At 35.0% G+C, this 13,490-nt stretch overlaps 1 protein-coding gene across 1 annotated transcript; it reads right to left on the bottom strand.

The window, feature by feature from the left end:
• Nucleotides 1-12,295: 12,295 nt before the first annotated feature.
• On the bottom strand, nt 12,296-13,264 carry LOC149262347 (uncharacterized). The gene has a single exon (XM_089377789.1). It carries the CDS (start codon nt 13,262-13,264, stop codon nt 12,296-12,298), a length of 969 nt encoding a protein of 322 aa, XP_089233915.1.
• Between the last annotated feature and the right edge of the window lie 226 nt (nt 13,265-13,490).

Raw genomic sequence — 13,490 nt, 5'->3', positions numbered from 1 at the left:
ACCTGGATGCTGACATGATCAGATCAATAGATAGCGAAAGTTTGTGACTTCAGCGAAGATGTTGAAATTTTAATTATCAAACCTGCAAATTCAATCTAGATTTTTCAATCATTATCTGCAAATTGAAACTGCATCTTTAGTTATTGTATCAGCAATTCTCGCATTATTATATCAATATTCTAAATATTACTATACCAACATTCTAAATAGATTATCAACATTTTAAACAGATTATTCACATTACTAATTCAATCTGTTTGCGCAGAGTCTTCAGCTAGAATGTCGGCATGACTTGGTACGGTAGCCTTATGTGAGTTTGAGCAAGAACCTCCTCTATCCGGATCATTAATTTCTGAAACTTATGCCTAGGTCTGCTTAGAATAGTCTTCAAGGAATGCATATAGCTTAAAACCTGTTATAGGATCAGCTGGGGCATCTACTTACAATTCAAGGCATGTCTGTAAGAAACTATTATTAAAAATACAGTGAAAATTAATTAATTAATGATGGTTCTATTCAAGGACAACTAAATTAGCCAGAGTTTGATCGAATTTGTGCAGCCATATCTCTACTCCACTTTGGCAGGTCGTTTCTACGTCCACCAACTATATGAGGAGTATAAGCATGTTAGCATCAATTTCTTAATAAACCATATCTTTGGATTAAACCAGCGGGCGTATCTGCTTGAGTGCGTGCGAATTTGGATTGGGTAGGGATTATTTTAGCGGTTGAGGCTGAACTTTGACGGCAATCAAAAACTCGAATACTTTTCTGTGAAATGAAGAGACGTGGAGCCAACTTCTTAGTCAAAATGCGCACAAGCTAATTCAGAGTTTACTTCATAATAGAGCCACCACTGGAGCCAAGAGCAAAGCATACTCTTCATCTTAAAATCATAATAATTTTATCAAAATCTAGCACGGGCTATGGTCTCACATTATACCAATAAAATGCAATATTTCTATTATATTAATAACCTCAATCGTTTTCTATGATGGCAGAATTTCACAAAATTTGCATGCAAGCCCATGCAAACTTCTATAAAAAGGTATCTTCACAAGGTTAAATATAAAATCCAAAAAGACAAGCATCCAGAAGCCTGTTTTGGATTGAATGGGCATCTCTAACTTGTATTTGAATGGGGTTGCAACCAAAATTGGGGAAAATTTAATACTCCACACAAACCTTCTGAATTTGATAGTATTTTATAGTTGTAGATTGCCTTATTAGAAGACTCCGCCAATATAATAAGCTCGAGAACACGAGTTGCAATATAGATTTCAGAAGGCCGATTTCAAGAAGATTTTCTTCTTTGACACTCATAAATTAAGGAGGGCACAGAAATACCTGATCAGCGTGTTCCGCATGAGTTCTTTGGCTTTAAATTATGAGGTGAGCTCATAACATGCAAAAATTGTTAAAGAAAACGTCGCCGAAAGAAAATCACAAGGTTTTTATTTTAGACTGGTTTGTTGCGTTGGAAAATAAATCACCAAAAGTCTTTTGGAAATTAACAGAATTCGATAGCTGTGCAAATTTATACAAGGTTTATAGCTTTCAAAAAAAAAATGCATCGCTCTGCTCAAAGGAATTTCGATCTGTTAGGAAAAAAGAGGATGAATCCAAAATTTATTTCGTTTAGCTAGAAACCCTAGTTTCTTAAATAGACAGAAATGTTTTGGCAAAGAGAGAGGGTTGGCTCTCAAATTCTCACGGCAAATCAAGAGAAATAATGCAAAATAACCTTCAACTTTGTAAGATCTGCGAAATTCAAAAGGCAAAACCACCCATGGAAACGAAGCAGGACAGAATGTTGGTGTCTAATCCACATACATAATCAACGAACTGCCTGCATATGGTAAACCCATTCCCCGCCCCAATATCTTCCAAAGCTTGGGATAGTTGAATGAAAACAATATTGCAAATTTACAAAAAAAAATAAAAAAAAATAAAGTAATAAATACAAATATTCAAAGGGGTAGAACATTAAATAAGCTTAAAATAGAGAAAGAGAGCACCGATGGAAATAAAAATATATAGCCTCAGAAGTTGCAATGAAAATAATCAGCACAGACAACGCTATCTTGGAATTATCTGCAAGCATTTCTCACCGTGCAAGAGAACAGAGCTGCAATTTACGCTAGATGGAAGAGGGCTTTACGGAATATTTAAGAACAGGAGGTGATCGGTTCTATCAGCAAATTTGCAGTCAAATCACCACTAAATTCAATGATTGTTTGAAACAAGTAATTGAATTGGAAATATCTGGATGGATGGGACGGCACGCTATTAGCCTCCCCACCCGGGTTATGTAGCCAACTGCCAGAAGAATGCAGAGGCCGTGGAAGACGCCTGTGGGCTAGAGACAACCCAAATATTGATACCAAAATTAAATAAACAAACAAATAAAAAAAATTCCCAGACAAAAATGATCACAGAACCAAATTATTCTTCAAAACTACAATATATAAATTTATGATAAACAAGCTTTAACTGATGCCTATCATAAAACACACAGCACTCAGTTTATGTTGTGGCAGAGCCTACAAACAATGGCTAACGAATTAATGAAAACAAATCAGAATTGCGGAAATCTAGAAACCTCGATTCCAAAATCAGTTATCGTGGAAATTACTCGTAGGAAAGTAAGCATCCTGTAACTTTCAAAAACAAGTCAAGTTAAATATCCTGACAAAATAAAAATTTTAGATGCCCATAGGCCCTAAGGGTTGAACCTCACTCTGATACCATATGTAACAGTACAAAGTAAATATAAAGTTAATTTCCTAATTAAAAGCATAATCAAACAAATAAGCACATACCTATATTACCTGTGATCGAAGTCTACCAGATGACAACAAGGTTTTGGGGACGACTCTCCACCCAACCGTAGGCTCAATTGTGCAAGGATTTGCTACAACTGGCCACCCCCGAGCCCTCAATCAACGTACTACTGCCAGTGACTCCTAAGTCTTAGAACACCATTCTCCCAAGAGAATGAAACTCGGAAAGATGGAATGCCTCCCATCCTCCTCACCCTCTAATAAATAGAGCAAACATTGGATGGGGAACCACATGCACACACTCCATGTGTCTACATGCGACTTTGATTTTTAGCTTTCTTTACTTTTCTTTTGATTTTTTTAGTTTTCTTGTTTTATTTCTTTTCTTTTCTTTAGCTTTCTTGTTTTATTTTCTTCTTTTTCCTGTTTTTCTTGTTTTATTTCTATTTATTCTTATTTAGAGAATAACCATTTTTATTTTATTTTATTATTATTATTATTATTTTTATTTTGTATATATTTTTAATATCATTTATGATTTATTATTTTTATTATTTAAGTGATTTATTATTTATTATTTTTATTATTTATTATTTATTATTTATTATTAAAGGGAGGGATATTACACCACTTGTTAGGTATAAGCATATGCACATTATTTTCTAATTTTTAACCATAAATTCACTTAAAAATGTTAAGAATTAATAAAGTTTGGAAAAACATAAATGTGACCCAATAATGATAATGGTAAAGTAAATGTAATGAAATGGAGGTAAATGTAATGAAATAACGGTGGAGTGAAGGTGACAATATGGAAATATAAGTGAAAATGTAATGGAAATGAATGACAATTTGAAGGCCCAACATACCCCCCAACTGAAGCTATTGCATGTCCTCATGCAATCTATTACATTAATTTTTTTTAATCCTTGAGCTTTGGCTTAACTTTGCATGATATCATTTGATAATTTCATACTTCTTCAAAATCTTTTAGTTGAATTGCAACATGGTTGGTTCTTGTGTTACAACCATATTTTGTTGTTGCATTCATTTTTTATCTTTGAACTTTGCATAATGATAATTTGATTATTGTTGCAAAATATATCTTTATTGGATTGCATCATAGTTGGTTCTTGTGTGACAACCATGATTGTGTTTGTATCCAATTACCTTTTTAGTACTTTTGACAAACCTTTGTATGTTGATAACAATAATGTAATAGTTAATATCTTTTGAAAGTATGTGGGCTTTTGAATGTGATATGAATATGGAAAAATATGAATATGAATGTATCCCCCCCAACTGATGATATTGGCAATTTTATGAGATGAGGAAGAGAAAAAAAAAAATTTCTTCCAAAAATTATCATTCTATTTTTTCAAGGAATTTTCTGGTAAAAAGTTAGAAAATGGCATACCTTAACTTACCCTTTAGAAATGGATGAGCTGCATATGTGATGGTTGCAAAATTCTGATCATAATCTTCTTCAAGTGGTTGGACAAGTCATGGAGAAAAGAGTCAAGATGACTTTTTATTTGCTTTTATTAAAACTTGTTGAATCTGCTGCGGAATAGTGTTGATTCTGTTGCTGCCATTTGATTCTACAACTGTTATTTGATTCTGCAGCTGTCATCTGATTCTGCAGCTGTTGTCTGATTCCGCAGCTGCTATCTGGTTCTGCAGCTGCTGTCTGATTCCGCAGCTGCCATCTAGTTCTGTAGCTACATATCTTCTACATTTGCTCCAAAATGCTGAAAATGATAGTCTTCATGTCTTCAAAACTCATTGGCACAATTCCTGCTATGTGAATAAATGTTCTGATGTCGAACATAGCAGGAAATTGTTGACTTAGTGGCCATTAATGGATGCCACTAGTCAACACGAGAACTCTCACCATTGATAACAATGAAAGTCAAGATGCTCAGACACATCTTGCTAAGTACGAATAATTTTGTTGTTGTCGAGTACCTAGAAGATCCGATGAATAAGGGACATTGATGTATTCCCATTGTTCGTCGGCATGAGGACTTGCCATTAAGGCATGTAAGCCTCAAGGTGTTTTTGCAAGGATTTTAGACTCAAAGGACTATGGACTCAATAATTTGCATTGAAGCAGGGTTTATTTGCAAAATGAAAAAGGATAGGAAAGGAAAAATGAAAATGGAAGATGACAATGGAAAATAATAATGTCAATGGGCAATAAACATGTAAGTGAGCTTCTTGCTTTTATTTGTGGGTCAGGCAGAAAGTGTATGTGAATAAAGGAAAATGAACAACTGACTCTTGCTGGGAAAAATGATTGTGGCTTGCTTTGAATTGCTTGGTTGGATTTATAATTCAAAAGGGAGGAAAGGTAATGGTTTTGGTGGATATGAACATGGACTTGTTCTTATGCTTCTCACGAAATCGGTCCTTTGAAGACCAATTGTGCACACAATTAGTTTTCTTCAATGATCATTCGATCATCCCAAACCTGCAAAAAAACTTGACATAAAGAACATAAGTGTGTTAAAAAAGAAATGGCCAAATTACTTTCTGATTCTTATGCAAAATGTAAATGTCAAATAAAACAGATTAAGGAAAATCAAAAGTGTTATATTCAGTCCAATTCATGATATTGATAATAATCCATTTTTAAGAAATAACCATGAAAATTAAATTAACTCCCTATTGTCGGATGATTTCATGCAATGTGCTCAGTAAAACAATTGGCATCACAAAGATTTGTTGTGCTCTGCAAGTTAAAACTTCATAGAAAAATACACAGCAACAATATTAATGCCAAATGTTCATAAATCATCTAAATAATTTTCCAATTGTTTTGCAAGCGATTATTGAATCGTCATTTGTGCTGCAAAAATAACAAGCTATAAAAAATATTTGAAGCGGCAAAAATATGAAAAAGTACTTGTAAAAAAAAAAATTTATTTCAATCAAATTTTGCAAGTATTTTTCGCTTTATAAATTGCTTCAATAAATTGATTGCATATGTATTAATCATCACAGTTTTTATTTTTATTTTTATAAATATTATTATTATTATTATTTTCAAATAAAATTATTTCTTTCATTCAATCTTTGAAAATTATTGTTGTCCATTGTATCAACCACAAATATTAATTCATTGGTTGTGTATTTACGCTTCATAGCATTCAAAACAAAATCACTCCCTGACTACACTGACACGTGACAAAACGAGTATACACATGGGTGTAGCATTAAGTTAGCAATTTCTTCCAAGTGTTCAAAGATGTAAGGAGGGTAAATCTGTTGAGGAGGAGCAAGTGTCATTGTTTGATTAGAAGTCTTAGTGAATTAAATTTGTTATTGCCAGCAAAACCTCGTGCATAAAAAATATGTTTTCCTCACGCAGTCACCAAACAGGGTCCCGGAGAACCGCGATTTTCTCCCGAATGGTTAGGAACCTGAGGAAACGATTTCTCGGTTATTGAATTCATCCTGTTCCTTTAAAAACCCATGTCACGGTTTTTTCAGATTCGCCCTGGTTTGCTCAGAAAAATTGTTTTAAAATCGGGTGTCAAGACAGTTTACGCTTTCTCGCAATTATGTTTTCTACAAAAATCAATTTCGGATTTCTCCTAAACGGTTGCAAAATCTAGAAAATCACTTAAAGGTTACCTAATTTCCCTCGTTCCAGAGAAAACCCATGTCTCATTTTTTTCAGATTCGCCCTGGTTTGCTCAAAATTTGCGTTTTAAAATCGTGTGTTTATGCTGCTACGTTTTCTAGAAATGTTCCCGTGATTTTTGATTTGCAGGTTTTGAAGGTTGGGCTTGTGGCTGCGTGGATGTCTTCCAGCAAAGGAAAAGGGAATATCTAACTATATCAATCATCCTATAGACAATTCTGGGGGACTCGAAATCTGGAATGAGATAAAAGATGGGACAATGCTTTGAAGAAATCTAACCGCATCATTTTTGTAATCCCGCAGAAAACTCTTGCATTACAGAGGTAAGGATTTTTGCACATGGATTTGCAAGTCTTGCAGTAGCTAAATAATTTTTATGATATACTAACAAAACAATTTATTTTTCTGATCCTCCAGGTCACACGAAGTGCAGAAGGAGAGCATACTTGAGAGATTTCTTACCAGACAAATATTTCTATATATATATATATATATATATATATATATATATATATATATATATATATATATAAGCTAGGTAAGTACTTCTTCATCCATTTAAGTAAAAGCAGGTTACAAACATGTAAATACGTTTAGTGGCCTCAACCTGACCAATGGGAAACTAGGTCTGTTGGCCACCAAAATGCATTATATGCCATCCAAAATCTGAATTTTTTATGTCTGGCCATCAAGGCTCTATATGCCTGTAAGTCTAACCAAAAGTTTCTACTAATATATCTACATAATTCTATAGTAGCCGACATATATAATTGTTAAAAACTAACAAAATTCCACCACAATTAAACATAAAAACATCAACTAATCAGAAGAATCCACTGGATCTGGGTCTCGTGCGCTCGAACCCGAGAACTCTGTTTGAGGGAGGCACTAAGTGTGCTCCTCAATGTGGCCTAGGCACTTGTTCTGATGCTGAACCTGAACTTGGATCAGTTGTAGCTCTCTTTGAATTTCTTGCAGTCTTAGGTCTGGCTCCCTGGCATGCCCCTGAGGGGTTATTATGGTTCTAGCCACCAGGCTCTTCATAATCCTGTAAAGGCGCATCATGTGCTTGTACTGTGTGAGACAGCCACGGGTGTTGCTTGGGTCTGGGATAAGATCCTTCCATTCCTCCACCTAGACTTCCATGGATGCCTAATGGCCAATATCAGTTTCCCCGATTTTAATCAAATGTTTGATATCTAAAGACATACCCGAATCGTAGGCCTACATCGCCTCCTAAAATTTCTAAGTGTCAGTGCTCTCAGCGTTCTGACTTAGGGTGATGCACTCTCCCTCGTCTTCCTATACCTGCTTCCATTTCCATGACCTCCAACCCCCGTTGTTTTTGTATCCCAAACCATCCTATACTAAGCATTGTCACTTTGAGCGTATCTGGGCCAGTCAAGAAGCCCCACCACCAACCCAAGCCAAGAAATACACGCAATCACAAAAGACATTAATATTACAAAGACCTACTATATAATCATTAGAGAGTGCCACAAGACAGTTATGTTTCAATTTATGCCACCAAAACAAAGTCCAATTCATCTCATGTGGGCTGCTCCCATGCATATCAACTCGGTGAAACACCCAGTAAACCAAGAGGCCATAGAAACATCCTCTATGCATGCAACAACAACCTTGAACAATATCACCACCAAGGATTTCCTGGTCATATTGAGGCCTCAACCAAACCACGTCAGAAGACACATACAACCATAACAAACCCTTGCCCCAACCAAATTTATAGTGAAACCCACCGCTTGAAAAACCTACTACCTTTTTCAAGCCACATGGAACCTGACCTACCCCGACACCCTCGAACATAGAGAAACATGCCCATGCAGGAGAGAATAATGTCGAACATAATTGAGATAGGGATAGAAACAACATACTTGATATATATAACTTCATGCCATGACACCCCATACAGACAACTACCATACCGAACCAGATCAAGCCATCCCATAACCCTGACATTTTCGTGACTACGACACATAGTCTTTAGACCCAGAGAGGAGGTAAGAGAAAAAAACATACCCAGCATCGCTCTCCATTATTTCCAGTTGCAATGAAAGTTTCGGTAAGTAACATCTCACCACGAACTCACCAATGCAGAACACCAACACCACAAAACAATCCAACTAAATCTATCTAAGGGAGAAATGCCCAACAATTGAGGTGTTGTCCACCTAAACAACTGGGCAGGGTACCGCTTCACTCATGGGACCTTTCTGATTGCACACCATGTGTCCTTCATCTTAACTCCACACCGTTCTCGCATGCATGTAATGACGGTTGGCCACCTCCCGGCCGTATTTCCTAACGTTACTCCCATCGCCCAGACCCCAAAGCGGATTGCCCTGCCTTCTCTCACCCTAATCGGGGGGTATTTATCAGATATATTGAGTGGGAAAATATGAATTTTGTTCTTACTCCATTGATTTCTATTGAAATGGTGCCACTAGGTTCATGCAAAGGCAACAAGGTCATCACTACATGGATACAATATTTTTATACTAAATGACAACACGTGTTTTTTCTCCTAAGGTACGAATCACGCGGCAAGATCACTAAACCTTCTGAGTAGTATAAATCACCTAGCAAGATTAGCACTTATCCAGCAATATTTTTTTGTTCAATTTGTTTTAGGATTCAACTCTATGATAACCACTTCATCCTGTAGATTGTTTTTTATTTTATTAAGCTACTACTCTAGCAACATAATTCTTTACTTTCTTTCCTACTCTTCCAATTCTCTATCAATTTTCTTATGGGAACAATTTTTTCATATAGGCAAATCCTCATTTAAATTTATTGGAGAATGGAATATCTAGAGATGATAAAAGAGGGTTACTCTGCCCTCCTTGGCTAGTCTATTCACCCATTATTATGATTTATCATCAAAATATGTAAATCATATTTGTAAATGTAATTGAATCCTCTTGTTTAAACCAGCTTGACTATTATTTCCTCAAATTTGGCCTACTTTGGAACTTGATGATGTCAGGATATTTCACAAAAATAGTCTGTCAAGCAATTTTGGCCTACTTTGGAACTTGATGATGTCACATATAATCCACAGAAATGACATGTCAAGCAATTTAGATAGTTTGCAATTTAGTGGTTTTGGATAAGTTTACCACATAAACATATCTATAGTTGTGTTTATTAGACGTTGATGTTCCCAAGTATACTTTGATTATTCAAACTCATTTAACAATCTAATCTTTTGTCTAATAGTGTACGGTTTTAACAAAAACTACCCAAATTCCTTTCTGATTTTGTAATTTTGGTTTGGGTAAAAAAGTTCAAAAGCAAATGGTTGAAAAATATAGATATAGGAAATTTTATAATTCTAGTTAAAAAAAATAAAAGCAAAAGGTCGAAAAATCTAAATATTTAAAATACTTCATAGATTTTCCATAGAGAGTAGATTTCTCAATTAAAATAAACATAATTACATAAATTTATTTTTAGTAAAGTGTTCGAATTTACTTGTATTTATTGATTTTTGGTACAAACTGTTCCAATTTAGAGAGTTGGAATTTAACTGTATTTATTAATTTTTTTAATAAAGAGGGTTTTAATTTAATTGTATTTATTAAAAAGAGTGTTCTAATTTAGTTGTATTTATTGAAAATTTGGATGTATAAAGAGATAAAATTTGGTTGTTTAATGAAAATTTGGATTTATCAAGTATGTTATGAAAGTTCAAATTTTTTTAATATGTAATTAGTTTTTTTAATATGTAAATAATTATTTTTTATATTTATTTTTTTAATTAATTAATTGTTTTTTAAATATTTTAATGTAATATCATGTTTATGTTAGTTTACAACCAACATTTCTTTCCGTAAAACAACTCACTACCATCGATGTAATAAAAAACACAATCTCATTATATTTAATAAATAAAAACTTTAATATTTTTATTTTAAATATTTCTTTATTTAAAATAAATTTATACTTTAAATCATTGCAAAGTAAAATTGAAGTTAGAAAAGAACTTTTATAGATCAATCAACCTCTTGTTTTTGCCTTCTTTTAAGGTCCTTAAATGTGAGCAATGCGCCGTATCTAAGCCCGTGCATTTCTTTGCTCAGCGATTACTAAGTTTGGTTAGGCACTAGTGATATATGCATAATAAAAAAAAGTAAGGGATAACTTGGTGTAAGTGGTTTTTTAGGTAAAATTTTAATTTACAATAAAATAATTAAATTACCAAGTTATAATCACATAAATTACCAAGTTATAATCATTATGTGATTATTATGTACTTGGGGTTTTTTGGGTTATGGTTATTTGGTTAATATAGATTTATATTTGGAAGTAGGGAAATTTTGTGATATTGATATAATATTTTATGTAGAAAGATATTTAATATTTTATTTAGTCATTAACTTTACATGGATGTGGTTTTGTTTGATTATATTTGTCATTTGGGTTTTTCTTTATGACAATTTGTGAGTATTATTAGTGAGGTTCTCCTTAATATTTGATGTAGAAAGATATCTAATATTTTATTTAGTCATTAACTTTACATGGATGTGGTTTTGTTTGATTATATTTGTCATTTGGGTTTTTCTTTATGACAATTTGTGAGGATTATTAGTGAGGTTCTCCTTAATATTTGATGTAGAAAGATATCTAATATTTTATTTAGTCATTAACTTACATGGATGTGGTTTTGTTTGATTATATTTGTCATTAGGGTTTTTCTTTATGACAATTTGTGAGGATTATTAATGAGATTCTCCTTTGTTTTATTTATTTTGAATTTTTGAATTAATTAATTTATTTTTAAATGTTTTTATGTAATGTTATGTTAGTTCGCGATAATATATCCCTCCTATAAAGCAACTCACTATTCTCGGTGCAATAAAAAAGTACAGTCTCATTATATTTAATAACCATTAATCCAAAATGCCACAAAGGGGTTTATTTGGTTCCTTGCTCTTGTGGCAAAACCTACATTGGCGAGACTCGTCGATCTATCTTAACTAGGATTCAAGAGCATGCAGCTGACATTAAACATAACCGTTCCAAAACCTCAGCTTTGGCCGAGCACTCAAGTAAAACCAATCATCATATCTGTATTGAAAACTCTTGTGTTGTGGCCAAAATTGATCATTATCACCATAGGAAATTTAGAGAAGCCATCGAAATAGGTAAACACCCCGATAACCTTAACCACGATGATGGTTGGAAGATTAGTGATAATTGGATTCCTATTTTAACCTCTGATTCTACCTTTTCATAGATTACTCCCTACCCTCTCTTCGCTCTACTTGGCCTCCATGGTCTTCCTTGTTAGCATACCGACCCTAGATTCATTATAACATTTTAATAAAATAATCAAGTATATAATAATCAAGAATAAATAAATAAATTTCATAATTTCCATTTCTATACATTTAAACCTTAAAAAAAAAAAAAAAAAACAAAACAAAAACAAAAACCTTTAAAATGAATTTATTTTTTTCCCGTAGAAAAAGTCGTAATTTCTATTAAGAAAAGAGAAATTACATTCTGTAGATGCTGCGCATATGCATAATGAGGCTGTGTGCCTATCAAAACTATCAAAAAGAAACTTTTTGACGATTGTTCCAGGACTGCACCGGTGAGCTAAGAGAGATCATTTCCTTTCCCTGTGTGTTTATCACCACTCAGGGAGTGTACATCCTCCAAGGAGGTTTATATTCAAAAACAATATATGCAGCAAGTCTATATCTTGCTGTCCAAAAAAGGTATAGTAAACAGACTGTTTTCCGCCCCGAGGCGGTGCATACATATATAACCGATTTTGTATTTAGTAAACATAGAAAAATAACCAAAAAACGGTGATATGTTGGGACCCCTTTCAGTGTTGTGGATCCCTTTGTGGTTGTTGATCAACAAAAGGTCTGTGGTAGTACTGAAAGAAAGTCCCGTCCAGCTTCTCCTGAATTAGCCAGTCCGCTTCCTGCCTCTGTGCTGCTTGCTTGGACAGTTGGTCCGCCCGAACGTTGCGCTCCCTGTATATATGGCGACATTCAAATTTTTCAAGAGCATCTGTTAGTCTGAGGGCCTCTTCCAGAATATGTCTTAAAGAGTATGCATTACAAATTGATTTTCTGTTGAGCCAATTGCAAACAAGCTGTGAATCCCCAAACAATTGCAGATGAGTGCATCCTTTTCCAAGAGCAAAAGAGATAATGTGTTTTGCCGTAGTAAGCTCAGCATAGTTGTTTGTCCCCCAACCCAGAGGAATTTGTAACATGAAGTAGTGGGCGTCTCTGAGGAAGAGGAGGGCTCCCCCTCCACAACCCTCCTCTTGGGCTGAGCCATCAAAATACGCCCATGGGATGGATTTGTCAATGAGTTCAGGGGTGATGGTGCGGGGGGGAGCAGAGGGAGGATCGTCTGGGATAAGAGCTAGATCAGCAAAGATGTGGGTCAGTATGGAAGGCCAGTGAGGAAGCTTTTGATCAAAAATAGCTCTGTTTCTTGCTGTCCAGATGGACCAGCACATGAGAAGAGGGATGTTTTTGTCCTTTCCCGAATGTTCTTCCAGCCAGCATTTCCAAGCTTCAAGGATAGTGGGGCCCTGCCATTGCCGGAGGGTGGGGGAACGAGCAGAAAGGAGAGTCCATTGATCCTGTACCACCGGGCATGTGAGGAAGAGATGCTCTGTGTCTTCATCGTTCCTTCTGCATAAATGGCACCAGAAAGGTCCATGAAAGGAGCGCTTTATCAAGTTTGCGCCGGTAGGAATTTTGTTGTACAGGATTGCCCACATCAGCAGTTTCGTTCTGGGGCAGCCTTTAACTGCCAAATGGCTCTCCACCATTGTTGAATATTGTCAGGCTGATAAGGGCGCATGAGGTGCAGGTATCCTTCCTTTGGTGTATATAAGCCACTCTTTGCTAGAGCCCAAACAATCTCATCTTCCTTCTCCGAGATTCTGATGTGTGCTTGTGTGAGAGCCTCGGTGTAGGATTCCCACTCTTGTCTCCAGTGATCCGGAATGAGGAGGTCTGTTGCTGACTTCCAAGCCTGGTGAAGAAAACAGGTGT

The sequence above is a fragment of the Pinus tabuliformis genome, chromosome 6, assembly GCF_031772625.1.
Source record: "Pinus tabuliformis cultivar Carrire ecotype Pingquan chromosome 6, CPIR1, whole genome shotgun sequence".
In the NCBI taxonomy this organism is placed as follows: domain Eukaryota; kingdom Viridiplantae; phylum Streptophyta; class Pinopsida; order Pinales; family Pinaceae; genus Pinus; species Pinus tabuliformis.
The sequence above is the reverse complement of the archived record's forward strand: the minus strand, read 5'-3'. Positions and strand labels throughout refer to the sequence as shown.

Coding starts and splice junctions, on each gene's coding strand:
- LOC149262347 (XM_089377789.1), bottom strand. CDS start 13,264: ATGGTGGAGAGCCATTTGGCAGTTAAAGGCTGCCCCAGAACGAAACTG.